General features: G+C 49.9%; 1 protein-coding gene across 1 annotated transcript; it reads left to right on the top strand.

Annotated features, from left to right (window-relative positions):
* Nucleotides 1-26,320, top strand: NOL6 (nucleolar protein 6). The gene is made up of 26 exons (XM_015615302.1): nucleotides 1-84; nucleotides 190-402; nucleotides 1,701-1,817; nucleotides 2,084-2,263; nucleotides 2,834-3,002; nucleotides 3,759-3,893; nucleotides 4,036-4,199; nucleotides 4,414-4,534; nucleotides 4,873-4,931; nucleotides 5,091-5,192; nucleotides 5,705-5,820; nucleotides 6,199-6,376; nucleotides 6,778-6,900; nucleotides 7,055-7,203; nucleotides 7,918-7,993; nucleotides 10,230-10,370; nucleotides 10,654-10,765; nucleotides 10,971-11,125; nucleotides 11,355-11,518; nucleotides 11,967-12,119; nucleotides 13,301-13,398; nucleotides 14,284-14,408; nucleotides 14,563-14,652; nucleotides 16,702-16,899; nucleotides 24,738-24,839; nucleotides 25,929-26,320. Exons 1-26 carry the CDS (start codon nucleotides 79-81, stop codon nucleotides 26,076-26,078), a joined length of 3,396 nt encoding a protein of 1,131 aa, XP_015470788.1. The 5' UTR covers nucleotides 1-78; the 3' UTR covers nucleotides 26,079-26,320.
* The last annotated feature ends 978 nt before the right edge of the window (nucleotides 26,321-27,298 follow it).

Here is a 27,298-nt window from a genome sequence, read left to right as displayed (position 1 = left end):
CAATAGCAAGCTGCGCGCGGCTACCTGCAGGGCGCGCGGCGGCGCACGTGGTGACGAGGGAGCACGTGGGCGGCGGCCATGGCGGTGAGAGGCGGCGGGTCCGGGCCGGGGGGAGCCCGGGGCTGGTCTGAGCCGAGCCGAGCCGAACCAAACCAAAGCATACCATGCCGTGCTGTGTTCTCCCCGCAGGGCTCTCCGGAAGCGGCGGAGGAGGCGGAGCAGGGCCCAGAGCCCCCCGCCGGGGACTCGGTGCGGCGGGGGAAGAGGGCTGCCCCGACAGCCGCAGCCCCGCAGCCAGCCAAGCTGAGCCGCGCCGAGCTCTACAAGCCGCCGACCAGCGAGGAGCTGACCCAGCTGAAGGAGACGGAGGATCTGTTCCATTCCAGCCTGCTCCGCCTGCAGGTGAGCCGGGGGGCCGCGCACTGCCCGGGGGGGACCCGGAGATGACCTGAGTTTCCGAGCTGTTTTCGGTGAAGATCAGCTGGTAACTAGATAATGGAATCATAGAGAAGTTTGGGGGCCTTTAAAGATCATCTGGTTTCAACCCCCCCTTTCCCGCCGGGTCACCTACCACTAGACCAGGTTAGTCAGAGCCCCATCCAGCCTGGCTCTGAACACTTTGAGAAATCCGGCTTCTCTGGGCAACCTCTGCCAGCGCCTCACCTGGCAGCGCATCACTGGGAAGAATTTTGTCCCAGTTTTTAATCTAAACCTACTTTATTTAAGTTCAAAGCCATTGCCCCTTTTCATATAACTATATGCTCATAAAAAGCCCTTATCCAGCCCTCTTGTAGTTCTTTTAAGTACTGGAAGGCCACAGTAAATCTCAGAGCCTTCTTTGTTCTTGGGAACAATCCCAGTGCTTTTAGCCTACTTCATAGGAGAAATCTTTCATCACTGATCATCTTGGTGGCCTCCTCTGTGCTGGCTCCAGCAGGTCCCTGTCCCTCCTGTGCAGGGACCCCAGCTCTCGATGCTCCAGCTGGGTCTCAGCAGAGCAGAGCAGAGGGGCAGAATCCCCTCCCTCCCCTGCTGCCCACAGGGCTCTGGATGCAACCCAGGACACGTTTGGCTCTCTGGGCTGTGAGTGCCATGGCTGGGGCATGTCCAGCCTCTCACCCACAGCACCCCCAGGTCCTTCTGGGCAGGGCTGCTCTGGGTCTGTCCATCCCCCAAGCCAGATTCAATACCTTGCACATGGTGTTGTTGAGTTGAACCTCATGACACTCTCATCAGCCCACTCCTTGAGCTTGTCTGGGTCCCTCTGGATGGCATCCCATCCCTCAGGTGGTTCTAACATCGGTGATTTTTATGAGGAGCAGCTTTGATCTCCTTGCTCCTTGCTGGTGTCAGTGTCATCTCTAGGGGCTAATTTGTGGTGAGAACCTCTGTGGTTTCCTGCAGCTGATTCTCTGTCCTACAGACAGCTTTCCTGAGGGCTATGCTTGTGTGAATTACATGAGGGTTTTTTGCCTTGACCTTGGTTGGCATGGAGATGATTGTAGTCCAGCGCTCACAGAAAATGTCAGGAACTGATCAAACTGCCAGCTCCAGGCAGGGTTTATGGAGAATTTGATGTGTTCCCTAGCTCAACAGCTGTCCTTTGCACCAGGCTCATGGTTGGTGCTGGATGACAAAGTAAAAGTCAGGAGCAATTCCAGTGTTACAGCTGCCTTTGATGGTCCTGCTTCCCTCTGCAGATTGAAGAGCTTTTGAAAGAGGTGACATTGAAGGAGACGAAGAAGAAGAGGATTGATGCCTTCCTTCATGAAATTAACAGCCTGTTGAGCACCATCCCAAAGACTTCAGAAACTGAAGTATGTTCCAAGGTTATGGAGGAGGTGGCAAAACCCCTGTCCTGGATGGAGCAGGAGCTGGCTCTGCTGTTGCTCTGCAAGCAGAGCTACTCATGGCCTGTATCCTTTAGGGGCTGAAAAACCAGTATTTTGCTTTTTCTTTGAGGAAAAAGGCGGGACACTGTCTTTAAGCTCTGAGTGCAGCTGTGTGGGGAGCGGGGTCTTGGTCCCTGCAGACCTGCTGCTGTTGATGCTCAGAGCGTTTTGTGTCTCGTATCTGTTCCCAGCTCACTGACCAGGCCTGGCTTTCCAAGGATGTGAAGGTCCCGTTCCTGCAAGTGCCCTTCAATGTCAAGGGGAGGTTCCACTTTGTGCCCCCAGCTGAGCTGAAGGTGGTGGGCAGCTACCTGCTGGGCACCTGTGTTAGGCCAGAGATCAATGTGGACATTGCAATGACCATGCCACGGGTGAGTCTGGCCACCTAAACCTCCTAAATAGCTTGGGGCCTACCAGAGCCCTGTCCTCTCCTGCCCTTCATGACCCCTGCCCACTCCAGTCCTCAGTGAGATGGCAGCATCTGAATATGCAGGGTGACTCCCACAAGCAGCTGGGGACTGTTGTCTGGCCTCTTGCTCTATCAGAGCTTGCAGCTTTTTGATCTTAGCTCCTCATCAGGATCTTCCTTCTCTCTGACTGGACTGAATTACTGGATTACCAGGGAGATGCATGCTGTCTGTTTTTTTGCACAATTGGACTTCTAACCTAGCTCCCAAGACTGTGTGACAGAGAGGGAGATGTTTGAATGCTGGTTACCTCTCCTTGCTGCCCAGACTTGCTTGTAAGAAAAGCCTGAGACCAAGCACCTGTTTGCATGACTGCTCTCATCTCCTGGAGCCTGGTGAGCCAGCTTGGAGCTCCTTGGGACTGAGATAGGGCTGCCTCTGGGACCAGGGAGTGCTGTAGGTGGTGGAGTGCCTTGGGCTGAACTGAACTCAGCAGACAGGTGAAGTGGCATTGTCCTGTCCCTCTCTTCCCAGGAAATCTTTCAGGACAAAGATAACCTGAATCAACGCTACCACCGGAAGAGAGCCCTGTACCTGTCCCATATCGCCCAGCATTTCTCCAAGGAGAAGCTCTTTGGCAGTGTGAAGTTTGCCTACATGAACAGCAACCATCTGAAGCCCATCCTCCTCCTGAGGCCTCAAGGTGACACTTGAGCCTTGCTCTGGTGTGGGGTGTTACTGGGTTACTGGTGTTGGGTGGAGGGGAGTGGTGGTGGTCTCATGCCATTTAATAGCCCTTTGGAGAGGGATCAGTCTGGGGCTGCCATCACAACTGTGATAAATTTTGGGTGCTTCTCAGCTGATCTCTCTCTTCACCCAGAGTCTAGTCCTCAGGGTCTCTCCCCTTCCCAGTCTTCCTCTGCAGCTTGGCTGGGTTCTCTAGCCTTGGTCTCAGTGGCTAGCACATCCTGTGGGTACCTCCTGGAGTAAAAAAGTAAACCCTACAAAACACATGTGTATCCAGCACTGCCTTTCCATCCTGCTCTCCCCAGTCCTGTTCCTGGCTGTCCTCCTGTCTTCCCCAGGAACCTGTGTGCAGTCTGTCTTTTCCCTGATGAGATGATGTAGGATGCATGGGCTAAGTGCTGCTTGCTCCCACAGCCCTCAGGAGATAGTGGGTTGGGATCTGGCACAGACATGACATAGCAAGGCCAGGGCAGGCGGGGGTGCCAGACTGGGCAGTGGGGAGGAAGATGGGGCTGGGGCTTGAATTGTGTGACCTCAAAGTCATCATTGGCTCTGGGATGTGGTCACTCTCTGCTCTGAGATGATTTCCACTGCTGTGGAATTTTGCTGGGCAGGAGCTTTTGCCTTTTCCCAGGCTGGGAATGCTCTGTGTTTTCCTAATTTAATCTCTGGCATCTGTTCCTCCTGTACATCTCCCCTCGGGTGCTTACAGGCAAAGATGAGAAGATGGTCACTGTCCGACTCCATGCTTGTCCTGACTCGGGTCTCTTCAAACCCAGCCGCTTCTATCCCAGCAAGAACAATGTCCGGACTGCCTGGTTCATGGAGCAGAGCACCCCCAAAGAAGGTATGGCCTGGGGCTGGGGGAACATGAGGCTATTTGTTTCAGGCAGAGAATGCCCCCAGTACCTGTGGGTGGGTTCACTGCAGTCCTTATCTGTGCAGGCAGTTGGTGGTTGGGTCCAACATGCTGTCGTTTCCCCACACAGGAGCCACCGAGCCCCCGACCCCGCACTACAACAACTCCATCCTCTGTGACACAGTGATGCACTCCCACCTGCATTTCTTGTCTAACACAGCCACAGACTTCCCAGGCATGAAAGATGGCCTAGCCCTCCTCAAAGTTTGGCTGAACCAGCGGCAGCTCAGCAAGGTATGTCCTGTGCCAAGGTGGGCTCTGCTTACCTGGCTAACCTGCCTTTGGCCTGCTTTCTTTCCTAGGGCAGAAGGGTGGTGCTTTGGTCCTGGTGGATGGGGTGGCAGCTTGTGGCTTTGCTTTGAGCTGTTTCATGGGTTTTGAGGGTTTCATGGAGGCCCCATCCTAACCTCTGTGCTGCCATGGGGTTGTGGTACCTCTGTTTTCACAGGGCTTGGGGTGCTTCAGTGGCTTCTTGGTCTCCATGCTTGTTGCCTACCTGCTGATGAAGCGCAAGATTGTCAAGATGATGAGTGGGTACCAGGTGTTAAGGAGCACTCTGCAATTCCTGGGTGAGTTTCCAGGCGCCTCTCTGGGCAGTGAAACGTTGTTGTTTCTGCACAAAGGCTGAACACAGAGGGGGAAGAGGCAGAGAGGTCACTCTGACTTTTCTTTTGTGCTGAGCCCCTGTGGGTGGGATGGAAAGGAGGGGATGAGTCAATAGAGCAGGACTGGATGGTGCAGTTTGCAGAGAGGTGGGTAAGTCCCATCATAAGATGAAGGCTAGCATTGTATTGTAGCACTGTGGACATTGTGAGACCTTGGTGGTATTGACACATAACTGTGCCACTGTCACCAGGGGGAGAGATGTAGATGGTGGTGTGACTTGTTCCTTCCTGTCTGTCTACAGCTGCAACTGACCTGAGTGTGACAGGGATCAGTCTAGCCCAGGATGCTGATCCCTCCCTGGTAAGCAGCCCTCTGAAGGGTCTTCTGCCTGTGTCTGTCTGTGCTGCCTCTGCTCCTGGGGGCCAGGATGTGCCTGTTGCAGGAATGGCAGATGGCAACAGTTTTGGAGTGTCTTGGTGTGATGTGCTCTAGCACTAAGGACCATGTTTGCTTTTCCAGCCTACCCTGGATGATTTCCACCAGGCATTTGAAGTGGTCTTTGTGGATCCCTCTGGACTGGTGAATCTCTGTGCTGATATGACTGCCAGCAAATACCATCAGGTACTGAGCAGGTTGTGGTGGCTTCTTGAGGTGCTATCTTAGGAGTGAGCTCAGACAGATACAGAATGGTTAGATTCAAGGAGGATGTAGGAATAAGGGAGGGCATTCATTTTGGCTTTCTAAGCTTTTAACATCTCTGGGTTTGAAGCTTGGAAGTGAATTCAGAGACTTAGATGTAGTGCTGCCGTACCAGTCTTGCTTGAGTGGTGTGGGAAAGTTGTTCCCCTCTTTGTGTGCACCTTTGGGTGAAGCCAGGCAGCTGTTTAGCAGCTATAACTCTTCTGAAGGAGGAAAAAAAAATTATCTTGATGTCAATGATGCCAAGAAGGGACTGTCTGGCCAGCAGTGAGAGCTGTAACTTGGTTTCATACTAAGGAATCAGGATGTGCTGCTGACCATGGAACTGGGCTGGCTCTGGCTGATGGGAGAGCACAAGTGATCACTGCTGGAGGGATTTGCTTTCCTTCTCCCTTTGCATTCATGCTCCTGCACTGCTTTCCCTCCTTGCTCAGGTTCAGTTTGAAGCCAAACACTCTATGGAGATTTTGGATGACCGGATGGTGGATGGCTTTCAGGTGCTGCTCATGACCCCAAAGCCCATGCTCAGGACCTTTGACCACGTGTTCCAGTGAGTCTCACTGTGCTGGTGGGGTAGTGCTGGGGAAGCCTGCTCAAAGAGGAGTGAGCTGCTTCTGGCTTTGGTGTGGGTTAGATTTGAACTTACCTGGTGGGAAGTAGCTCTGCTAAGCTCTGAGATAGGCACTGGTGCCTTCTTGCACTGGCCTGTTCTACTCTTACTGTCTGGATAGCCTCACAGAGGAGGGGAGCAATGTTTAAGCCTTGGAAACAGTGACCAGCATCTCCTGAGATGCCAGGGGGCTTTATTGTAGCACCTATCCTGGGTTAGGACCCTCAGTTCCCCATTTTATCCATCCTCTAGCATATCCCTCTCTCAGAAAGGATTTGATGGCAGAGGTAGGTGACCAGCTTCTCTTTTTCTCTGTAGCCTGAAGCATGTCTCCAAGCTGCAGGGTACCTGCAAGAAGATGCAGCTGCTGAATGAGTTGATGGATCGGGGTGGGAACTACGTGGCTGCAGCCCTGCCCTTCGTTGTCTCGCTGCTGGCACGTGGTTTGTCCCAGAGAGCACAGCTTGTGGCTCACTCCCTGCCCCAGATCCCTGAGGTAACACTGCTTGGCAATGACACTGCATCCTTTGTAGCTTGTGGGGCTCAACTGTCTCTTGTGGCACTACAGAGCACAGGGAGGCCATCCCTGCTTACTGAAGAAGAAGACAGGCGTGTCTCCTTTGTTGGGAATATGGAGCCTAAGGCCCTTGCACTGGGCTGTGGGATGTAGCTGTGTTACGTGGTCTGGGCACAAGTCCTAGCCCAGTAATGGGGCAGTTTGAAGACAACTTTTTTTACCATTGGGGAGACCTGATAGATGAGACTTTCCCTGTCTGTGCTTGTCTGGGCACCTGGGAGGACATAACAGGAGGTTCATCCAGCATCCCAATATCCCAACAGCTGCTGCTCCAGAAACCTCCAGTAACCTTGTGCTTCATGTTCCTCATTTTTCCACAGTGGCCAATTGATGCTGAGCCCCCAAAACACAAGGATGTTGGGCCCCTGACGTTTGGTCTGCTGTTTGTCCCAGAGTTTGCTGCCAGCACACTGGAGAAGGGTCCTCAGGCTGATCACCCCGAGGTGAGGGGAGCCCTGCTTGTGCTGAGTAAGAGCAAAGCTGGTGCTGTGCTGTGGTTGAAGACAGCTGGGAGGCTGGCTGGTGGTCTGGGAAGGTTTTGTCTGGCCCAGCAGTGACCTTTGTCTGTGCTCTGACTTGGTCAATGTGTCCCCACAGGCTTTGGAGTTCCGGACCTTCTGGGGAGAGAAGTCAGAGCTGCGTCGGTTCCAGGATGGCAGCATCTGTGAGGCTGTGGTGTGGGAGGCCAGCACTGTCTGCCAGAAGCGCCTCATTCCTGAACAGATCATCAAGCACCTGCTGAAGCTGTAAGTTGCACTGAGCAGCAGCTGTGGGTTGCTCCATGTGTTGTTCCTGTCATGTGTCCTGTCCCTGGTGACCCCATTGTCAACTTCATGCTTTGTGGGCTGTTGTGGGTTGTTTGAGATTTGTGAGATCTGGGAGTCGTTTCAGTTGTCCTTACATTGTGAGCTGCTTCCCAAGAGCGGGTGGGAAGGGCAGGTACCTGGTGCTATAGCCTCTGCTGGATGTAATGCACAGGGCAAGGAGGCAGCATAGTCTTGCCCTTACATGTGGATGGGATACTGGGACACTCTTCAGAGCTGGAAGAGAAGCTGTCTGGACCTTGCAGGACATTTTTGTGAAGTCCTCTGGGACCTTGTACTGGTTCACAAGATTGTGTCTTCCCTATGGCATTGGAAAGCCTCTGCAGCAGTTTATACCATCTGCCAAAAGTGAGGCCCTCTTGCACAGAAAGGAGGGTTTGTCTGTGCCTCTTTGTCCTGACTTGAGGATGGGTCTTCTGAGGGAAGGCTGCTCATTGGTGGCTTTGTCTTTCCATCCTGTGAAGCTGCACGAGTTACTGGTCTGCTTCGGGTGGATTACTTGGGCAGGGAGGAATGGTCTTTTCACCAGGACCTTCCTTTAGAGAGGGATTGCTCATCCCTGACCCATGTAGTATCAATAGGATCAATAGACTGGAGTGTTGTAGCTCTAATTCTCTGTTGTTTTCTCCCATGTAGCCATGCGGACATTCCTGAGTCCTCCATCTGCTACACAGGAGCCCTGCTGGAATCTGTGATCAAGATTGGGAAAGAGGTACGATTGCTTCCCTGGTGGGGCTGGGGCTGTCTCCAGGAACAGCAGTGAGGGAATGGCTGTAGGGAGGTCATTTGAGTGGTACTGGGACAGCTGGGTGGTTCCCAAGAGAATGTACTAAGGGTAAGGATCTACCGAGTCTTTCATGGCAGCCAGTGCATAGCTGCTGAGATCCTATTGCTTTAACATCCCCCAGACCTCATTTTCCCCTGCAAGCACCCCACTGTCCTGTTTTTGTTGCTTTTGTCTCTCTGTCCACGTGCCTGAGGATCTATTACTGTCTCAGAGTGCTCCTCTGTCTGCACCTCTGAGGTACTGCATCCTTCAGGACATGGGCTAGACAGTTCTGTGCTGCCATCCCTTAGGTCCAGCTGGCAAACCCAGGTAAAGGACCTTTCCTGGCATATTGCAAAGTGCTAGATTGGGCTCCATCTGAATGTGCAGCTGAAACAAAGAAGCTCCACTTTCAGACAGAAAAGATGCATCTTGAGATGCATTGGCTGGGAAGTGTTCCTCACAACTTCTGCTTTCCAGCTTGTGAAATTAAAGTCGGGAGATGAGCCATGAGCACTTTGACACACTTCATAGGTCTTTTTGTACTGATGTCTTAAAATTTTAGTGTTTATTTCTTTCATATGTTTGTAGTCCTGCAATTCTTTAGCGTATAACTATAAACTCCATACAGAGTGTTAGCTTCTGTCTTCACATTTTGGTCAGGCAAAACGGTTCCTTTCTTGGCCTGGGAATCAAGGAAACCTCACTGTCTCATGCCCTGAGAAATGTAAACAAAAGTGAGTTGCAGGGGAGCAAACTTGGGGTAAATGACTTCATTACCTGAAGCTGTGGCTGGAAGACTAATCCCAAATGTGCAAATGAACCAAACTTACAAAAGTATGAAAAACCCATGACCCATCATCCATTTTTGGGTGTAGCCCCTGGGGGGGCTTCATCTGCCCAAAAATGTACCTGAAGGCCCTTCAATAAATATAATTTATACTTTTTATTTCCTTAATTTTGTGTGGCCTCTGTGTTTAGGTAGTCCCAAGAAGGCATCTCTTTAGCTGGTTGTTGAGTAGAGGAAGAAATTGTTTCCTTTCCATTTTTTCAGATCAAAGTGGCATACATTTGATGGAAAGGACTCCTGTGTCAGGACCAGTTGTAGTCTGGGAAGAGTTGGGTGTCAGATTTGGGATGAGATGCTGGTTTTCACAGCCTATTGTGTGGTGAGGCAGGAAGATCTGTGTGTTGTGTCCCTTCATGCTGGTCTGGGGTTAGCAGGGCTAGTAACACCTCAGCCTGACAGGGGATGCATTTTTCTGGAGCCTGAGGGGTTCTTAGGAGTTCCATTGTTGCCGGTCCTTTTAGGAACAAGGGAGAAAGTTGCTGATGAGTGTGGGGTGGTGGGTATAGGGGTATCTGCTCCTGCAGCTGTTTGTATGCAGGCAGCCTGGGGAGCCAGCAATGCAAGGATGTGTGTGATGAAGGCAGAGAAAGGGTGCAGCCACAGGCAGGACGGGGTTTGCCGTTCGTGGCACACCCCGCAGAGGGTGCTGCTGCTCTGCCAGAGAGCCCAAGCTGGAAAACCCCAGGCAGGTTGGCTCATTGTGTGACTCTCAGCTGCCTCTGAGCTGGGTGGTTTGGTGTCACCAATGTGTCCTCCCTGTTCAGACTGCTGTTATTTGGGGAGGTAGAGGCATAAGGACAACACCAGTTCTCCTTCTGGTGCTTCTCCGCTGCCCTCTGCAGGGTTCCTGTGATGCTCTGAATGTTTTGTCTTTGCATCTGCCATGTGCCAGAGTTCTCCCTTGGCTAAGGATGTAGTCAGTGGAGTTTTCTGTTAAGTGTTGCCTCTGTTGGTGTCATGGTAACTGCTGGGGAGGCAGTAGCAGGGCTCTCACCTTGCCAATGTGTGATCTCTATTCCCAGATTGTTCTTGGCTTCTCCTTTACTATAGTGATTGCTGGCAGCACAGCTCTTGGTGCTGCCTTAGTGTCTTGCAAAAGAAATAATTTTATTTGCCTCTGGGATACCTGTGGCTGCTACGGAGTCACAGCCTTGCCCTTGTCTTTGTTCTTTTTCTTACCTCCCCATTTTGCTGAGCGTTCTTGTCAGAAGCTGCTCCCTGGGGTGGCAGTGCTGGCTCCTCGGAGCTAGATTGTGATGCCAGCCCATGAGGGAGGTGAGGTGAGTGCAGGAGCAGGGGAGGTACATGGAGAGGCTCTCTCTGTGTCCACAGGCACAGGGAACGGGTGAGGAGGCCATGGTCAGTGTTGTCTGCTCCTACGATGACCTGAGCCGCAAGCTTTGGAACCTGAAGGAGCTGCCGCTGACGGTGACGGCTGTGCAGGGTGTCCACCCAGCCCTGCGGTACACAGATGTGAGTGTCCCGGGGCATGGTCACTCCTGGGGGTCTGCAGGGAGCTGGGGTGAGGGAGGACCGAGAGAATGAGTCACTCCCTGGTTTTGTGGCTCCTGAGAGCTCTTGGGGCAATATGGTGCTTCTTCTTTGCTGTTCCATCCTTTGGGCTGTTATGCATGACCTGACCAAACCCCCTGTACTGAAAGGCTTTGCTGGTGTGGGAGGTTTGGGTGAGGAGATACACATTGCCAAAAGGTTTCTGTTCCCTGTTCTCAGTTCCTGGGTGGCTGTTCTCTTTCAGGTCTTTCCTCCCATTCCAATGAAGCCAGTTTATTCCTTCCATAACAAAAGCAAGCACTTGCTGTATCCTTCGGAGGAGAAGCCCTGCCCAGCCTACATAACCCCTTTGAAGAGTAAGTGGGGTGAGATGTGAGTGGGAGGTGGTCTGGTGGAGGGAAGTGGAGGCAAGCAGCAATGCTGGCTCTGTTATTGTTGTGTTGGTGTGCTGCAGGCAGGAGCAGAACCCTGGCTCCTCCTGCTGTAACCTGTAGTTCCATACATCCATCACCTTGTTTCTGTGTGGGATTCAATGACCTCCTGCTATTCCTTTGCCCCCAGTCATCTGCCACATGGAAGGCAGTGGCCAGTGGCCACAGGACAAAGGAGCCATCAAGCGCATCAAGGCCGCTTTCCACCTGCGGCTGGCTGAGCTCCTCCAGCAGCAGCACCAGCTGGTTTGCAGACCTGCAGTCACCCACACTGACGTGTACAAGGTAGGGGGGTCCCCACAACCTTCTCCAGGCCTGACCTTACTGAGGTGGGGGGCTGTGGCAGAGGTCCCACTGGACAAAACCAGTATTTGGATGGTGGGCACAGGAAGGAGTGTTGTGAGACTACATTGATGTCAGGATGCTGCTGTTGTATTCCTGAGCGGCAGCATAACTCACAACATGCTGCTTATGTTGCCATCAAGCCTGACCTTGCCATGTGCTCCCATCTCAGGACGGCTACGTTTTCCGTCTCCAAGTAGCCTACCACCGGGAGCCCCTGATCTTGAAGGAAGTGGTCACTCCAGAAGGGATGCTGAAGTACCAGGACACAGAAGAATCTCGGCAGCTGGAGCTGGAAACGTTGCATCTGCCCTATCTAACCAGCTCACTGCATGGGTAGGAGAGGCAGAAGGTGCCTGAGGGGCCAGAATGTGGGACGTGGCTGGAAACCAGCACGGAGGTGCCCTTGGGTCCTGGAGGGTGATGGTGGGTAGAGGAGTTTCCTGTGGGAAGTGGTCCTTCAGACAACCTTGTGAGAGGCTCTTTGGAAGAATTAATGTGGATGTGGATGGCACCAGTTGTCACCCTGAGGTCAGTGGTGTGGGGAGACAAATATTGACATACAGTAGGGTTAGAGAGGAGCAAAAGGCAGCATTTTCCCTTCTTCCCTCCAAAATCTCAGCACCTGCTGAAAGTCTCTGTGGTTGTGATGCTGTGTAAGTGTTCCTTGCAGATTTTTGCCTCTCTCTTCTTTCTTGCCAAATGCCAAAAGGCATTTGTGGTGAGGCAGGTTGTGGGTCCTGGGGTGTGTGGGCTGAGCAGTGTCACGTCTCCCCCCTCACAGGCTCCAGCAGCAGCACCCTGTTTTCGGCAGCACTTCCCGGCTGGCCAAGCGCTGGGTCAGTGCCCAGCTCCTGAGTGACAGCATCTCTGAGGAGTGTGTCGACCTCCTTGTGGCATTTCTTTTCCTCCACCCAGCCCCGTTCACACCACCCAGGTGAGGAGGAGGAGCCCAGGCTGGCCTGATGGGTATTTAGTGCCTATCACTACCTGGCATGGAGGGAAGGGTGGGATGCTGCTCAGGTGGGAGGTGTTGGGAGGGTTCACAGCAAGGGAGCATGAGGCCCCTGTGCTGCCAAAATACTCCCCCAAATCCTTTTGGGCATTGCTAGAAGAGATGGAGATGCTTAGCACTGCAGGGCTGTGGCTTTCCCTACTCTGTGCACTACAGAGAAAGGGGGAAGGCAGGTAAGGCTGGGAGCAAGTGTCCTTGTGGCCTCTAGGTGCTGGTGGTACAACTGCAGGGTGCCTTGTGCCTTCTGGAGGACAGGTGAGGCCCCTTGTTCTGGGGGTGGTGGCCAGGATAAGCAGGGTGAGGGTTGTGTTGTGGCTACGAGCGTGCTGGGGCTCCTGGGTTCCCTAGGAAGGATGTTATGGTCATGATGGTAGCTCCAGTCTCCTTTCCTCATGGAGAAGACTTCCAGGGGAAGGACGAGGGGTTGGGCCCTGAAAAATGAATGGAGCAGTGTGTTGGTAAATAGCCCCAAAGATCCAATTGCTTGCTGGCCCCTGGCAGACATGTTATGGGGCCCAGAGGAAGTGAAATGAAGTTAAAGGAAATGTTTTTGTTCTGTGTGGAGTCAGAAGGTTACTCTGCCCTGCACTTGGGGTGCAGTTTCCTTTCCCAAAGTAGCAGGAATAAATCTGATGCCTCGAATGCTTTCCTGTCTCCTAAAATAACAGAATCCCCATCTTCCCAGCTATCTGGCTTTGTGCACATGTTGTGTTGCAGGGGAAGAGGCACACTGGGAACTTGGCTGGTGTTCAGACCTGCAGCAGAGATGGGAGCAGCCCTCTCTCCACCTCTTCCTTGCTCCAGACCCAGCAGTCTGGGTGGGAAGAGCATCAGGAGATTAGGCAACTTGGGTGGGGGCACTGTGATTACATTTTGCTGTTTTCTTTTTCTGAAGAATGAGGGAGAAAGGGGGAGAGACTTTCCCTGGAGATTTGGAAGAGGGGAAATGTCTTAAATTCATTCTGATCTTTGCTTTCCCATCACACATATCCTTTGTTGGGAATGTATGTGGGTTGGGCCTTCACTAAGGCACCCCCAAATGCAGTCCTTCTTGCTGCCAGGAGAGCAAATGCTGATGTTGAACTGTTTTGTCCTTCTTGCAGCTCTCCACAGGTGGGGTTCCTGCGCTTCCTTAACCTTCTGGCAACCTTTGACTGGAAAAACAACCCTCTGATTGTCAACCTAAACACTGGCCTCACAGGTGAGCGGGCAGCAGGTAGGAGAGCTGCAACATGAGATTCTTGAGCATTCCTTGGTCAGTGCCTGGCTCCAGATCTCTTGGGTACAGGAAGACATCATAGCCTGTGCTAGGGGCAAGGAGATTTTCCACTCCCGTGCTCCTGTCCTGTCATGTTTCACTTGCCTGCAGGATGGGTTTGGTTGTGCCTTGTGTGGTTTTCTATTTTTCCCTGCCTGCCTCTGAAAAGGTGGGTCTCAGTGATGGTGCTCTGCTGCTTCTGGTCTTGTTGAAATCTGTGACAAGCGTGGGTGGTGTTGGATGTGGTGTTGTCTTTGAAGCCCTCTGTTCCTGCCCTCTAGTGTTTTGCCTATTGATTGTCTTTTGGATACATGCTGGAGCCACAAGAGACCATGGAATTGTCTTGGCTCTGCAAAGTCATGGGTGAGGGAGGTAGTTACACTCAGCTTTTAAAGCTGATTTATAGAAAGTGGTAAAGGTGTTTGGGAGAGAATTGGGTTTTGAAACCTGGTATTTTCTAAAGTGCCCTCCAACTTGTTTTAAAGAACTAAAGAGCTATTTTTTCCCCACTTGAGGGGAAATAAAAGACAAAAGATAGAACTCTTTGGATAATACAGACTGTCACCAGCTTATAATGTGAATTTCCAGCTTGTGTCATTCTCAGTACCTGTCATGCCCACGTGAGTGGGTTTAGAGCAAACGTCCATTTAATGGGAGTGAGGTACAAGCCCACGGTGAAGGAACCCTGGTTTCACATGGACTGTGGGATCAGAGGGTGGGAGAGGATAAATCCTGTTGTGCTGCCCTTTTCTGGCTGTGATGGGGGTGAGGAGGTCAGAGAGCTGTGGATGGGGCAGAGCATCTCACCTGTCTCCCTGCCCTCTCCAGATTCTGAGTGCACAGAAATCAAGAACAAGTTTGTAGCAGCTCGCTCTCACCTCCCTGTCATGTTCCTGGCCACCCCCAAAGACCAGGGGAGCTCCATGTGGACCCGGGAGCGTCCCTCAGCACAGGTGAGCTTTGTCCCTTTGCCTCCTGTGGCTGCTGGCTTGGGCCAGTTGCCTGCTGCTGGTGCTGGAGCCAGCTCTTACAGCCCCATGAGGGAGGGGTGTCCCCGTTACATGCAAGACTGCCAAGTTTTACCCTCTGACTTCCTTCCCTCCCCAGATCCTGCAGCGCCTTGTCCTGCTCGCCCTGGAGTCTCTCCGTGCCCTGGAGGAGCAGCTCATGGCCCCACTCAGCGACCAGGATGTGAAGGTAACCCCTGGGGCAGCAGCACAAGAGTTTTCAGGCTCTGTCTGAGCAGACTGGACTTTGGTGGTTGTTAAGAGGCTTCAGGCTGTGGCCATGTGGTTGCCCTGGGATGTAGAGCTGCAAGGATGGGAGGAGGGAGGCTGGTGCCACACCCTCTGCTTCTGGGGGACCCAGCTCTGCAGCGCAGCTTGGAGTGACTTGGACAAGTTTATTCTGTATTCTCTGGTTTTCTCAGGGCATGAGCAAACCTACAATATTCCTGTGCCAAACCAGTTGTTTGTCCATAACTGGATCAAATGGTTCTTCTGGGAGACTGTTTTGGAGTAGCTGTGGAAATCTGGCTTGTGTGCTCAAGTCTAACCAAGCTCAGGGTGTTGGAGGTTTTGGCAGGACACTCCCAGGCACTTGAGGATGGTGTTATTTTGGTTTGAGTGGAGGAGTAAAGCCCTATGTAGTTTAATCCTCTTCAGTTTCTCAGTGATTTCATTCTTTAAGCAAACTAAAACATCCATTACTGCAATGGACCCGAGAGATGTATATTTATTTGCCCTTTGAAAGGAGATTACCTGTGTTTTGAAGGGTAGTTCGGTGGTATACCAGGTAGTGAGCTAGGAGATTGAAGCTCAAAGGACTAAAGAAGCTAAGCAGTGGTTAGATATGGCAGATTCATGTTAGAGACAAAAAACCCCAAACTAAAACCAAAACCAGAAAACAGCATATACAGTGGATTTTTTTTTTTTTTTTCTGCCTAGGTAATATAAAAAGGGCTTACTGACACTGCTTTCTATTCTGCTTTATTTTACACTGGAAGCATTATGAGGTGAGGATGTACTTGAGGCAGTAGCAGTGTGTGTTACAGGGCTGTGAAGGAACAAGGCATGTCCAGAGTGTTGCAGTTGCAGTGCTGGCCCAAGACTGAAATTCAAGAGGCACATTGTGAGCTCAGATGGTTTGTTTCTAAAACAAGCTGTCACCTGGCCAGAGCAACCTCCCAACACCTTGACTCAGCCTCCTTGGGCCTCCTTCTTCCTCCCTTCCATTGTATTGGGTATGTTTGTCATTGCCATGGAATTCTTCTGGTCCATGCTAGTGTCCTCCCAGGCCTATGATGTTGCTTAGGGATAAATATGGGATGCTTTTTGCAGAGCAGAGCTTGGGGCAGGGAGGAGGGAAAAACCTTTCCAGTTTAGTTCGGAGTTGCCTCCTTTACAGTTGCCTCCTGTATCTAAGAGAGTGCTGGAAGCTGGTTTTATTGTCTTTGCATTTGGGACATGCCTGGTGTGGTGAAGATGCAGAGGTGGGTTTGCTCCCAGGACACACACAGGAAGCCATGGACTTGGTCACTGGGTGGGACAGGGGGTCTGTGGGATAGGACTAGGACTAGGACTGACCCAGTGGTGGTCACTGATGTTCTTCATGTGTATTCTCCCCAGCTTGTAAACCAGTTCCAGGCAGTGGGTTTTCTTCCAGTGCCAAGTTGAGCAGTGTCCCATGCCTCTGTTCACGTCTTTGCATCATTTGTTCAATTTGAAAATGTACACATAGTTTTGGGTTTTTTCCATTTTAATGCAGCTGTATCCACAGCTAGATCCTGCCTGTCCAAATATTTATGTCCCTGGGACTGCTCCCCTCCATTAACTGGGTTTTGCACTCACCCTCTTTCTGCTTGATGGAAGATGCTGTTGCCTTCTGGGGCAAATCCTGGTGGACAGATGGGGCTATCCTGTTACTAAACAGCTCCTTGTTGCTCAGATCCTGTTGGCTTCTCGATTCCCCTCTTTATCCTGAGACTCTGCCATGTGCAGCACAGTTTTCTATTTCAGCTCACCTCTTTGTCTCTCTCTCAGTTGCCCAACCCACTAGCATTTACTTAGGTAGGCTTCCTGGGGTCTGTGGCAAACTTCTAACATTAATCTCACAAAAATTTTTCTTTGGTTTACTGCTTCCTAAGGAGAAGGAGACAAAATGCAAACAGGGACTTGGGAAATGCCTCTTACCTCTCCTGCTTGCTTGTGTCCTGTACTGAGTAGCACTGTTTGTTTCTCTCTGCAGATGGTCTTCCGCCCTCCTCTGGACTTCTATGATGTCCTGATCCACCTGAATCCAAACCAGATTCCTCGGCACCTGGAAAGCGTGGACCGGCCGGTGAAATCAGTTTCCCGTGGCGTGGTGAAGAACAGCTCTGCCGCAAATATCCTCTTTCCTGTGGTGGATTATGACCCCGTGCAGTTGTACCTCCAGGAGCTGAGAGTAAGCTTGGCCTGCTGGGGAGGCAGATGGGCTGTCTAAGGGGGAGCTCCCTGCTGGTGTTTGGATTCCTGCTGCTGCAGGATGGGGCTGGTTACATCTTTAGGTATTTGCATGGGATGGGCATTGCTTCTCCAGCAGAAGTCTTGGTGAGTGCACCGTCTCCTCCATGGAAATGGGAGTGCTGCTGTGACATGAGTATGAATGCAGATGCAAACCACCAGGAGCTTTTGCTGAAGAAGTTTGTATTCAGCACAAAAGTGTCTTTAATCCATTTGTCTCCAGTCAGTTAATTCACTTTTCATGGCTTCTTGCACCAGTTGTGTGTTGTGCATGTTGGCAGTAAGCACACACAATTTCTGGGGGCATGTACAGGTATCCGTGATGTGGTCCCAGTAAGCTTTCTGCTGTTAGGCCAATGGCTGTGTGAGCCAAAGGAGATCTGTATTGGTCACAGAGTGGTTTCTCTGTGTCTGGCCACATGCATAGCAACAGAGGAAATTGGTAATGTGGGAATATGGAGAACATCAGTACCCAAAGTCATCGGCTGTGTTTTTTTCCTCCATGAGGCCAAGCCAAAGCCTTGCAAGCAGGTTAGAGATATGCAAGGTGCTAGATGACAGCAGTGATGCTCCCTGGAGCCTGTTGTGCAGCACCTGGCACTTTGGCCCTTCGCAGCTTCAGATGTGGCAGATGGGTTAAATGTTAGTGTCAGGTGTGCAGAGAGGTTGTGGTGCCCTCTTGTCAAAGGCTGCCTTTGAAGTGCCATCATCCCTTACTGATAGGAGTGCTGTGAGCAGTGTCAGAACTGTAAGCATGGGGATCTAGGCTGGCTGTGGGGGTCTCTGACCCTGTTCCCCACTCAGTGGTGCCTGAGTTGAAAGTCCAGTTTAGGCAGGAAGATTCTGGACCCTTTCAGTTCAAGCTCCCCTTTCACCTTAACTATGTACCTTAGGACAAAGAAAACTTGCAAGGGTTTCTTTGAAGGTTTCCTCTTCCTGGGAACGTCCCTGTTACCCCCCAAGTGCATGGTCACTTGTGCCCATGTGAATCTGCTGTGGCTTCAGCAGTGCCACAAGGTCTGCCAAGGGGCAAGCTTAGTCCTCCTGTCAGCCACAGCAGCTTGGGGCAGTCTTGGGTGGTGTGGAAGAGACAGACAGGGATGTGTGAAAGGCCTCTTGTTTCCCTGATAAAAGCACTGCTTCCTTAGCTGGAAGGACATGTGGGAGAGGAGGTGCCCAGTGCTTTCCTCCCTTTGAGAAGGAAGGTGGACCTGGAGGTCCTGCAGGCATGTTGTAGAAAGCACTGGGAGATTTCTTGGGGCAAGAAGGAAGGGAAGAAGCAACCTTCACAAGGGTTTTAAAAGGGGGTATGAAACAGGTTTGGAACTATTTGCTCTTTCGCTTTCCTTCCTGGTGTCTGAGGTGTCATATCAAGACCAGCCCCTCCCTTTTCAGTGATGAATGTTTGACCGGCTGCCATGAAACCATGCACAGATTTGGGTAGGAAATGGAGTTTTTTAAGTCTGAAATCCTTCTCCACCTAGTGCTGGAAGTGGGTTCTAGAACTGAACAGAGCTTTTCAGCAGCTGCCAGGGCACTGGAGATGCTTGGGGACAGAGCCTCTGTATCTCTGAAGGGGTCAGGGTTAAGCAACCTTCATGGAAACCTGATAGAAAAAAGACTGCTTGCTTGAGAAACTGGAGGATGCTGGATGAGCTGACTGGGAGAGCTATCTCTTTGGGGAGGCCATTAAGTGCTTGCAGCAGGTCTGGCTGTAGATTGAGGCAGTCAATCAGGAAACTCCTTGGGGTTTATAGGATTTTTTATGCATTACAAATTGATGTCAGTAAGTGGCTCTGGAAGTGAAAGGTAGAAATTTTCCTGGAAAGAAGCTTTCATTAAACTTTAGCAAATTATGATTTACTTGGTCCAGTCAATAGTGACATCCAAATTGCCTGCATTTTGCTTTTTTTTTTCCACTGCCTGTTATTTTTTAGTACAGTTTATGATAGACTAGGAATTGGGTTTGGTCAGGTTGCAAATTACAGCTGCTCCCAAGTCCAGAATGCTAACATCCAAATGAAGAAAGATGGATATGAGCAAAGGTCACATTGCCTGTTGGAAGCAGTGCTGATTCTCTTGGTGTCCCTTGTTTTTTGATCTGAGGGTCTTAGGAGGGAACAGATCAGGAATTGGTTTCTGCTTTCTCTGAAGAGTGAGCTGTGGGGCAGAGAGCCTGAAATCTGCCTCAGCATCCCTGTCTGTGGGGCTTTACTTTGTCTTTAAGGCTCTTAGATATGTTCTGTTCTCTTGTATCATCTTGGAGATATCCTACAGTAACAGTTTGCTTGTCAGTCATAGCATCCAGATCAGTAGCAGGCAGTCCTGAAGGAGAGGATGAATATCTGTTTTTCTAGGCAAACAGGTGTTTCTTTTCCTGGAAAAATCGCAGAGGTGATGCTGCACATGGTCTCAGAGAGCTTAGCTGTATCCAGTTAAGTTAGAAGGCCTCAAAAGCTGATTTTGCACTACAGGACCACTGCTAGCTGGTGATGCTGAGCTGTCAGTAGAAACTACTCCCTCCATTAGAAATCATCTGGCTTCATGTCTCAGTATACTGATGTTGTTGCTTAAAGGCAAGAGCTTTTCATCAGCTTTGGCTTTGTAGCCTCTCCAGCACCTTTTTATTTTTCCTTCCCTGGCTCTTGCTGCTCTAAGCAGTGTTCAGTTCCTCCTTGTCCTGTGGGCTGGGTGCCCTGGGGGTAATCCAAACCCTGCAAGAAGCTGGTGCCAGAAAGGAGCGTGGTGACAGCAGTGAATCCTTATGAGAGATCTTGGATGAGAAGGCAGTTTGGATGCAGAACTCACTGGACTTGATTCAGAGTACTTTGCTCTCTCTTAACAGCACAGACCACAGAATTGAGCAACTGGGCTGTAGCCATGGTGGGTTTGTAGCGACAAAAGGAGACATCTGCCACACAGATGCTTTGGGATTTTGTGTTCTTCTGTGGGCAGAAAAGAAACATATTCCCTGTACTGAAATTTCCACATGAAAACAGGATTTAAATGCCTTGTTGTTTTGATTGAATTGAGAGGGGCAGGGAGTAGCTTCTTCCCCTAGTTTGGATTAGTAACCGGGAAATCCACTCTTCTGTCCAGCCTGTTTGCCCCTGTTCCTCTAAAGTCAAAGGGTTTAGCAAGGCAGCAGCCCTCTGGAGCTGTAGGATTGCTGTATGCCTCTTCCAGGGAGCTTAATCAGAGTAGAAAATGAGAGGAGATGTTGAGTCCTGGCTGCTTGAATTTTTCCTGCTTCAAGGAGGTGTGCTGCAGGATCTGGCCTGAGTTGCTCAGGGTGCCTGGGATGCCCTGGGTAGAGATGAAAGGCTGGCTGTGGGATTCAGGCAGCAAATTCTTCCATTCCAGAACAGATCTGATAGAAAAGGCCTGTTCTGTGATCCTGTCCAGATAAGAAGGCTTTGCAGACAGACACTTTTGAGGGAAAGCAGGTGCCAGACATCCCACAGAGAGGGTTTCCCTGGAAATTCAGCCCATCAACAGCCTCCCTGCCACTTGCAGTTCAGAGCACCTTGTTGAGCAAACCCTGGATTGGCTTCTGGTGGGAATTCTCCAAAAAGGCTAAATTTAAGTGTCTCAAATAAGGTTCCTGTTGAGGCTCTGATGTGACTGCTGATCTGTGTTGTGGTGGCCGTGGAGCTGCAGAATGCCCTTGTTTGCTGGGGTTGTGGTGTGAAAGGGCTTAATCTGTGCAGCTTTTGCTCCAGGGTGACTTGGCCATCCTCTGGACTCGAGACCATCCAGAGGACACAGGGCTTGTGGATATGCCTGCCATGCCCATCTGCCTGCATTCTGGAGCTCACAAAAGCCAAAGACTCTGGTCACCTCCCTGAGCTGTTCACTCATTGTAGGGTAAATTGGGTGAAGCTGCTTGTGCCATGTCCATCTGCCTGTCTGTTATGGCTGTTAACAGACTTCACATTTCTTACTGGGTCTTTGGTCTCACCAAGTCACTGATGGGATGTGCTGTCATTCACTGAGATTTAGGTTTCTTGGGCTGCACATGAGAAAGAGCTTGTGGCAGAGGAGCTGTCCATCTTGTGAGATCTTTTCTGTGTGGATGAACAGGAAAATGTTTCCTGCTTTACTATAAACATTACTAAAGTAATATTTTGCATTTCTTGCACCTCAAGACCTATCGGGAAGACTTGGAACCCTTTCTACCTCCCATGGTGTAAAAATGTGTCTCTTGCTCATGTTAGAAAAGAATTAATGACAATAAAAATTCTATGTCTCCTAAAATATGTAAGCCATGATTATGTGATGTAGCTGGAATTGGTGAAATCGTTCCAGGTCAGTCTCCTCCCTTCCTGTTTTGTCTGACAGGGCTGACTCTTCCTATGGTGGCACCAGGTAGACAGGGAAAAGATGAAAAAACTCTTGTGGGCTCTCATGTCAGGCAAGAAACTTCCTGTCTACATCTGTGCCCTTGGAAGGGCAGAGGTGTCAGGAAATCAATCACCTGCTTTCAGGGCTGCAGAGCTGCCACGAGACCCTTAGCCTGGTGCCCAGGGCTAGGAGAGGGTACATGTACATGTGTGTGTACCCACTGCTCAGAGGGGCATCAGCCCCATGTGTCCTGTGACTTGTGGCTCCATTTCTTCTATGTTGGTGATGCCCTCACAGAGGCTGTGTAGGTTTTGTTGTGCAGGAAGTGACAGAAGACTTTTGTCTCAGTCTTGGTGGATTGATGTGTTTGCTCATGCAGCCAGGAGGACATGGCTGCTTCTTTCCTTTACACATTTCTTTCCTGCTGCCCCAAACCCCCAGGACAAGGATGTGTGTTTGGCTCTCAGATGAAAAAGTCTGCTTAGTTTGAAATCAGTTTGAATCCCAAAGCTAATGGTTTCCTTTGTCTTTTGAAAGAAAATCACAAAGGTAGCCCCAGCCTGGGGTTTTTTGGACGGTGCTGCTTGCTGTGTTGGGCTGTGGGGGAGGCTCTCCCTGTGTCACATAACTAAGAGCATCAGGGCAGGTCATAGTAAGGTGACAGAGACCTCAAAATGTTAACCACAAAGGTAGTTGGAAGCTTTAATAGGCTTTACACTGGTGGGTTCCTTGGTAACAGCACTTAAAATGCTCTGAACACTGAGCAAGTGTTTATTGATGCATTTGCCTTCTGAGCTGCTGTTGAACCAGGAAATTCTACTTAGGACACATTTCTGTGTGCAGAGACCTCCCTAAAAGGCTCTTCCAGCAGCTGCGATGCAATGAGCCTAATCTCTTGGTAGGAGCAATGAAAAAAATGGGTGGATAAAGGGTCAAATGGAAAAAACCTTATCGCTAAACAACAATGTAGATACTTAAATAATAGATACTTAACTAGCAACAAGTAGATACTTAACAATATAGATACCTAGCAGATACTTAACTAAATTACACTGAGGTCCTTGCAATATCCTGGTTTCACATGGAGCTGCTTAATCTGGTAATCCCGTTTTAGATACAGGTATTAGAGTGTACCATTGTATTTAGAAATGGTACACTCCATTTCTCCACCCTTTCCATTCCTGATAACCCAGATGGTTTCTTACAGAACTTGTTATAATCTTTTTCCAGGTGCCATGTACATCTTCTCCCTGGACAATGAGGCCTTTCCAAATTGAAGCCTTGAGCTTGTAGATCCCCCAGTATGTCTGAGATGGGAACCAGCTGTAGGTTTTGTTGATGGCAGGGATTTCCCTGGGCCTTGAAAACTGAACTGCAACCAAAGAGAGAGCAGCTCAAGAAGGGAACAAATGTAGTACCTGCCTTTTCTCCCTTTTCTCTGAAACTTTTTTCCTGGAAGAAGGTGTTTGCAGGCTCAAACAAGTCCAGTGACACAGGGAAGAGATCATGGGATGTGGAAAGGAGGGTGAACTGTTTGCTTTTACTCCCCAAGCCTCTGAACAAACAGGAGTGCAGTGACTAATACACCTGACCCTTTTAATGCTGCAATTTCCCAAGAACTCCACAGCTTGGCAGGCCACTTTGAAGCTATTACATGGATGATGCTGGGAGCAGGACAAATGCTGGGATTTTGGAATGAATGCCATCCTTTTAACATCTGCCCTCTACTTCCTGCTGTCTGGGGAAAAAAAAAAAGTCCTGAGTGTCAGGCCAAACAGTGGTTTTATTGGGAAATCAGCTGAGCCTGGGAGGGTTTTTTTACTGCAAATGCTCCTGGCTTCTGCCCAGCAAGATGCATCTGTAAAAAAAAGTGTTCTCATAAGGAGCATTGCATGGCACTGAAGACCTCGCCCTACAGAGTAGCTGGGCTTTTTCAGGTTCTCACATGCTCTGCTCCCCTTTGGTTCAGAAAGCTGCACGTTGGCGGTCAGCGTGCCCTGGGCTTTACTGCTCCAGCTTCCCCTCCTTCCTGCTCTTTTCTCTTTGGATAAAGGAGGAGTCTTCCCTGTTGACTGGGCTCTGAGCATAACCCATTGCTCCCAGCATAGAAATGCCAGGGTGAATTGACTCTTTCTGAATGTATTTTTAGACAGTGGTGTTTCTAGCCAGTTAGTGAAATAATGCCTTGACCAGGCTTGCCCCTGTGCAAGCCCATAGAGTGGGATGAGTTGGCAGTTCTTGGGATCTTTCCATCTTGATGACCTAATTTTGTTGCCCTTTGTGAGGGCATCAACAGTCCAAACTCAATCTGAAGATTGCAGACACCACCACCCCTCCTTGCTTATCAAGGATCACTGGTAACGCCAACCCAGTCCACCTTTTTTCCCTACTGCAATCCTGGTATGTCTGTACAAGAGCTCATCAAAACTTGTCTTTGTCTATCAAAATGTTGATTTTCTTTTCATGCACATCCTCATGAAAACCTCATGATACAATGATGCCAGCTGAGACCTCTCTTGGTAAAAGCTGGGAAGCTAAAGTGGTGGAGAAAGAGGGCTGAAGAGGGAACAGAGGCTCTGTATTCTGGGCAATAGTTTGTTCTAAGGCTGGTGAAACCCTGTGCAGAAGCTTTTCCTGTACTGATGCTGGGGACTGTTTTCTCAGCCTGGTAAATGTCTTCTTGCTTCATGTTGATCTCCGCAGAGATAAACATGTATCAGGGAGCAACTCCTTGGCTGCCAGCTTCTTTCAGGGTACACCTCTTGATCTCAACATGTTGGATGATGAGCTGTAGGGCCAGACTTCTGGGTTTGGGAAGTTGCTTGCACACAGCATTGTTTCCTTCTGCTGTGATGCTCCTTGCAGCCCTGGGAATCCAGCTCGTGTGGTTTTGGGGGAAGCCAGGCTGGGCTTTAGTCATCCCTTTGTGCAACATCTCTCTTTGATCTCTGCTGCCCAGCACCACCAAAGGAGATGCTCACTGAAACCACTGCTGAAACAGAAGGGGCAAGGAGGACAGATTCCTGCAGTGCTTCCTTTGACCTTTCCACCTCTTTGCACCCCACAGTAGATTGTGTTACTTAAAACCTCTGCTCTTATGTGTCCTTTTATGGATGAAGTGTTGACAGCTCATGCTTTGTCTTGGTGGAAGAAGGAGCTTTGATACTTTGGTTGCAGGGATCGCAGTTTGAGATGCTGGCCTCTGGTTTAAGGTTTGTCTTTGGTGCCATGAAATGTACTGTGGCAGGACTGCCTGCAGGTAGGGCCTGGCTTTTTCTGTCTTGTGCATTGTGAAATCTTGGATATGGTTGCTGGACACTGGGAAAGTACAACCTGGTAGTGCCAGATCGGCTGATGGAGGTCCACAGTGAGGGACACTCAGTGGATTGTCTCTGAGGGGTCACTGTGCTTAACCTGTGTTTGTTTTCTACCCAGGATGCCTTTGATGATCTTGCCTTGTTCTTCTATGACAAGCATGGTGGAGAAGTGATTGCAGTTTTGTGGAAACCTTTGAGCTTTAAGCCTCTGCCTTTTAAGGTTAGTTTTTGTCTCTACTTTAAGCTTTAAGCTTCATGTTACCTATATACCCTGAAAGTTTGAAGGGCTTTTTTTTTTTTTCCCTGCATGGTGATTGCTTTGTCCAGCTCTCATCAGCCCCAAAACCATTTGAAAAGTGGAGATCATAGTTCTGCTGCTTCTTAGAAGGGGAGGAACCAAGACAGGGCTGCGGCCACAATGCCTCCAGTCATCAGCAGAACTGAGAAGGGAAATAGACTATCCCATTCTTGTGGCTTTGGGATCTTACCAGAAATACCCAACACACAAGAAGCCCAGGTCCAGAGTGCCCATGTCCTCATTGATGTATGGAGCTGTTTTCCAGCTGCACTGTGTGGGCTGGCAAACCCTAGAGGGTGGTTAAACCAGGTGTGAGGCACGCTGGAGTGATTCATGCTGCTTTCTATGAAGGAAAGACGCAAAGAAACCGGTTACTCATGGCTCGGAGCTGGCAGCCCAGGCTCTTCTGCTGTCAGTCTCTGGGTGATTTATCTCCCCTCTCTTCATGGCCAGAAGGCATTGGCCATTCTGCCTGGCTGCTGTTGTGAAACCCGGTTGTTCACAGTGGTGAAGCAGAGGAGGAGATGCTTGCATCGGAGCTGAGTCTGGCTGGATTTAACACAAGGGTTTTGTTTTCGCCACTGTTGGAACCAAGGTCTTTACACCCACCAAAGAGCAGAGCAGAAGCAGCTCTTATTCAGCCTTGTGCTATGATCCCTTTTGCATACTCCTTGTGCCCTGCTTACCAGGCTCTGCTGTGCATCTGCACACTTGTCAGTCCACCATACCTTTGGCCATTAATTTGCTTCCTGAATTCCTTTCAGTCTTTGGACTGTGACTCCAGGGTAAACCTTGAAAGGGGCTTGAAAGGTCACTTTTGCACTTTGTTAGCTCTAAAAATGAGCACTGATATTGTTGAGAAGTGAAACTTGTAGAACTGGGTGCAGTGGTGAAGCAGGGTTTGGATGTGACAAGGCAGGAGAGACACTTCTCTTGCTTGGGGCTGATGGAGGTTGCAATGCAACTCTGAGCAGGTGCTCCCATTTGTGCAATATTTTCTGTGTCCTGCAGGCCTCCAGCATGAAAGGAAGGAAGGTGACAACTCTGAACAACGAGCTGGTCTGCATTCCCAATGTGGAGGCAATTCTGGAGGACTTTGAGATTTTGGGAGAAGGCCTGGTCAGAAGTGTGGAAGCTCATACAGAGAAATGGACTATCTGAAACCACTGAGAGGTGTCAGAGTGGCCTGTCCTGAAGCAATGTGTTTCCTCTGGGTCTGTTCCTTTCTATCAATCAGTCCTAGAAGAGCCTTTTAGCTTTCTAATCCCAGAACTGTATTTTACTCTTATTTATCTTTATATATATGGTTCAGAAAAGCAATGGCATCTGTTATTGTTTTCAAGAATACAAATGTGTTTTTATTTTGAAGAAAACATAAAGATGGGATAAAGTTTTTGAAAATATTCCTGTTTCTTGTTCATTGTAGGAATTGTGTTCAGTGTAGCTGTGTTCACATGAAAATGTCAAGGTCTGAAAAATATAGGTAAGGTGTGCAATGGAAAGGCAGTTTCCTGGTTTGGTAGGGAATTTCTATGAGATGCTGCTGCTGTAAGGGTTAGGAGAACCAAAAAAACAGTTAAAAGAATGACCAGGTTATTCCCTTCTGCTGAAGCCCAGTGAGGCAGATTTGGCATGCTGTTTTCAGTGCTGGTTTTCCCAGTAAAAAGGAGACATGGATACTGGAGCAGATTCAATGAAAGGCAACAAAGACAATAAAAGAATTGAAGATTGTCATGTAGGGAAGAGAGTGCAAGAGCTAGACTAATTCAGCCTGGAGAAGGCTCCAGGGGCTATTGCCAATGTGTTTTAATACCTGGTGAGGAAGTAAAGAAGATGGATTGGTGCCAAATGATGGGTGAGAGGGGTAAATTGAAATGCAGAAAGTTCTGCTTAAAATGCTTTCTTCTTACCATGAATGTGGTTAAACAATGGCACAGGTTGCCCAGGGAGGTGGTGGAGTCTTGGTACTTTATACTCAGAACCCAGCTGGACGTAGTCCTGGGTAACCTGCTTCAGGTGACCCTACTCAGAGCAGGGATCTTGAGTTATTTCTCCCATGTGGAATGAGTGTGAGGACTCCTGATAAGGGAAGAGAAGAAAATAAGTTGGAGCAAATGCACCTGTCCCATACCCTTTTCTGGTGGAGGCAGATCACATACTCCAACAGCAAAGCACGAATGAATCAGATGCAGAGCAAACAAAGCAGACTTCATGACAGCAGATTTTGCAGAAATCAGAAGTAGATCAAGCCTGGAAAGGTAAGTGAGTATTAGACAGCCTGATGACTAGGCAGTTGTTGCTTGCTTAGGAGCATTTCAGATGGGATATTAGGTGTGTTGCTTCAAGACCTGCTGGCCTTTCCAGCTGTTGGTAGTGAGCCC

The sequence above is a fragment of the Parus major genome, chromosome Z (assembly GCF_001522545.3).
Source record: "Parus major isolate Abel chromosome Z, Parus_major1.1, whole genome shotgun sequence".
NCBI classification, from domain to species: domain Eukaryota; kingdom Metazoa; phylum Chordata; class Aves; order Passeriformes; family Paridae; genus Parus; species Parus major.
Note: the sequence above shows the minus strand (reverse complement) of the source record. Positions and strands in the feature narration are given on the sequence as shown.

Coding starts and splice junctions, on each gene's coding strand:
- NOL6 (XM_015615302.1), top strand. Junction 2,264..2,833: donor TTGCAATGACCATGCCACGG/GTGAGTCTGGCC, acceptor CTCTCTTCCCAG/GAAATCTTTCAGGACAAAGA. Junction 14,653..16,701: donor TCAGCGACCAGGATGTGAAG/GTAACCCCTGGG, acceptor TTCTCTCTGCAG/ATGGTCTTCCGCCCTCCTCT.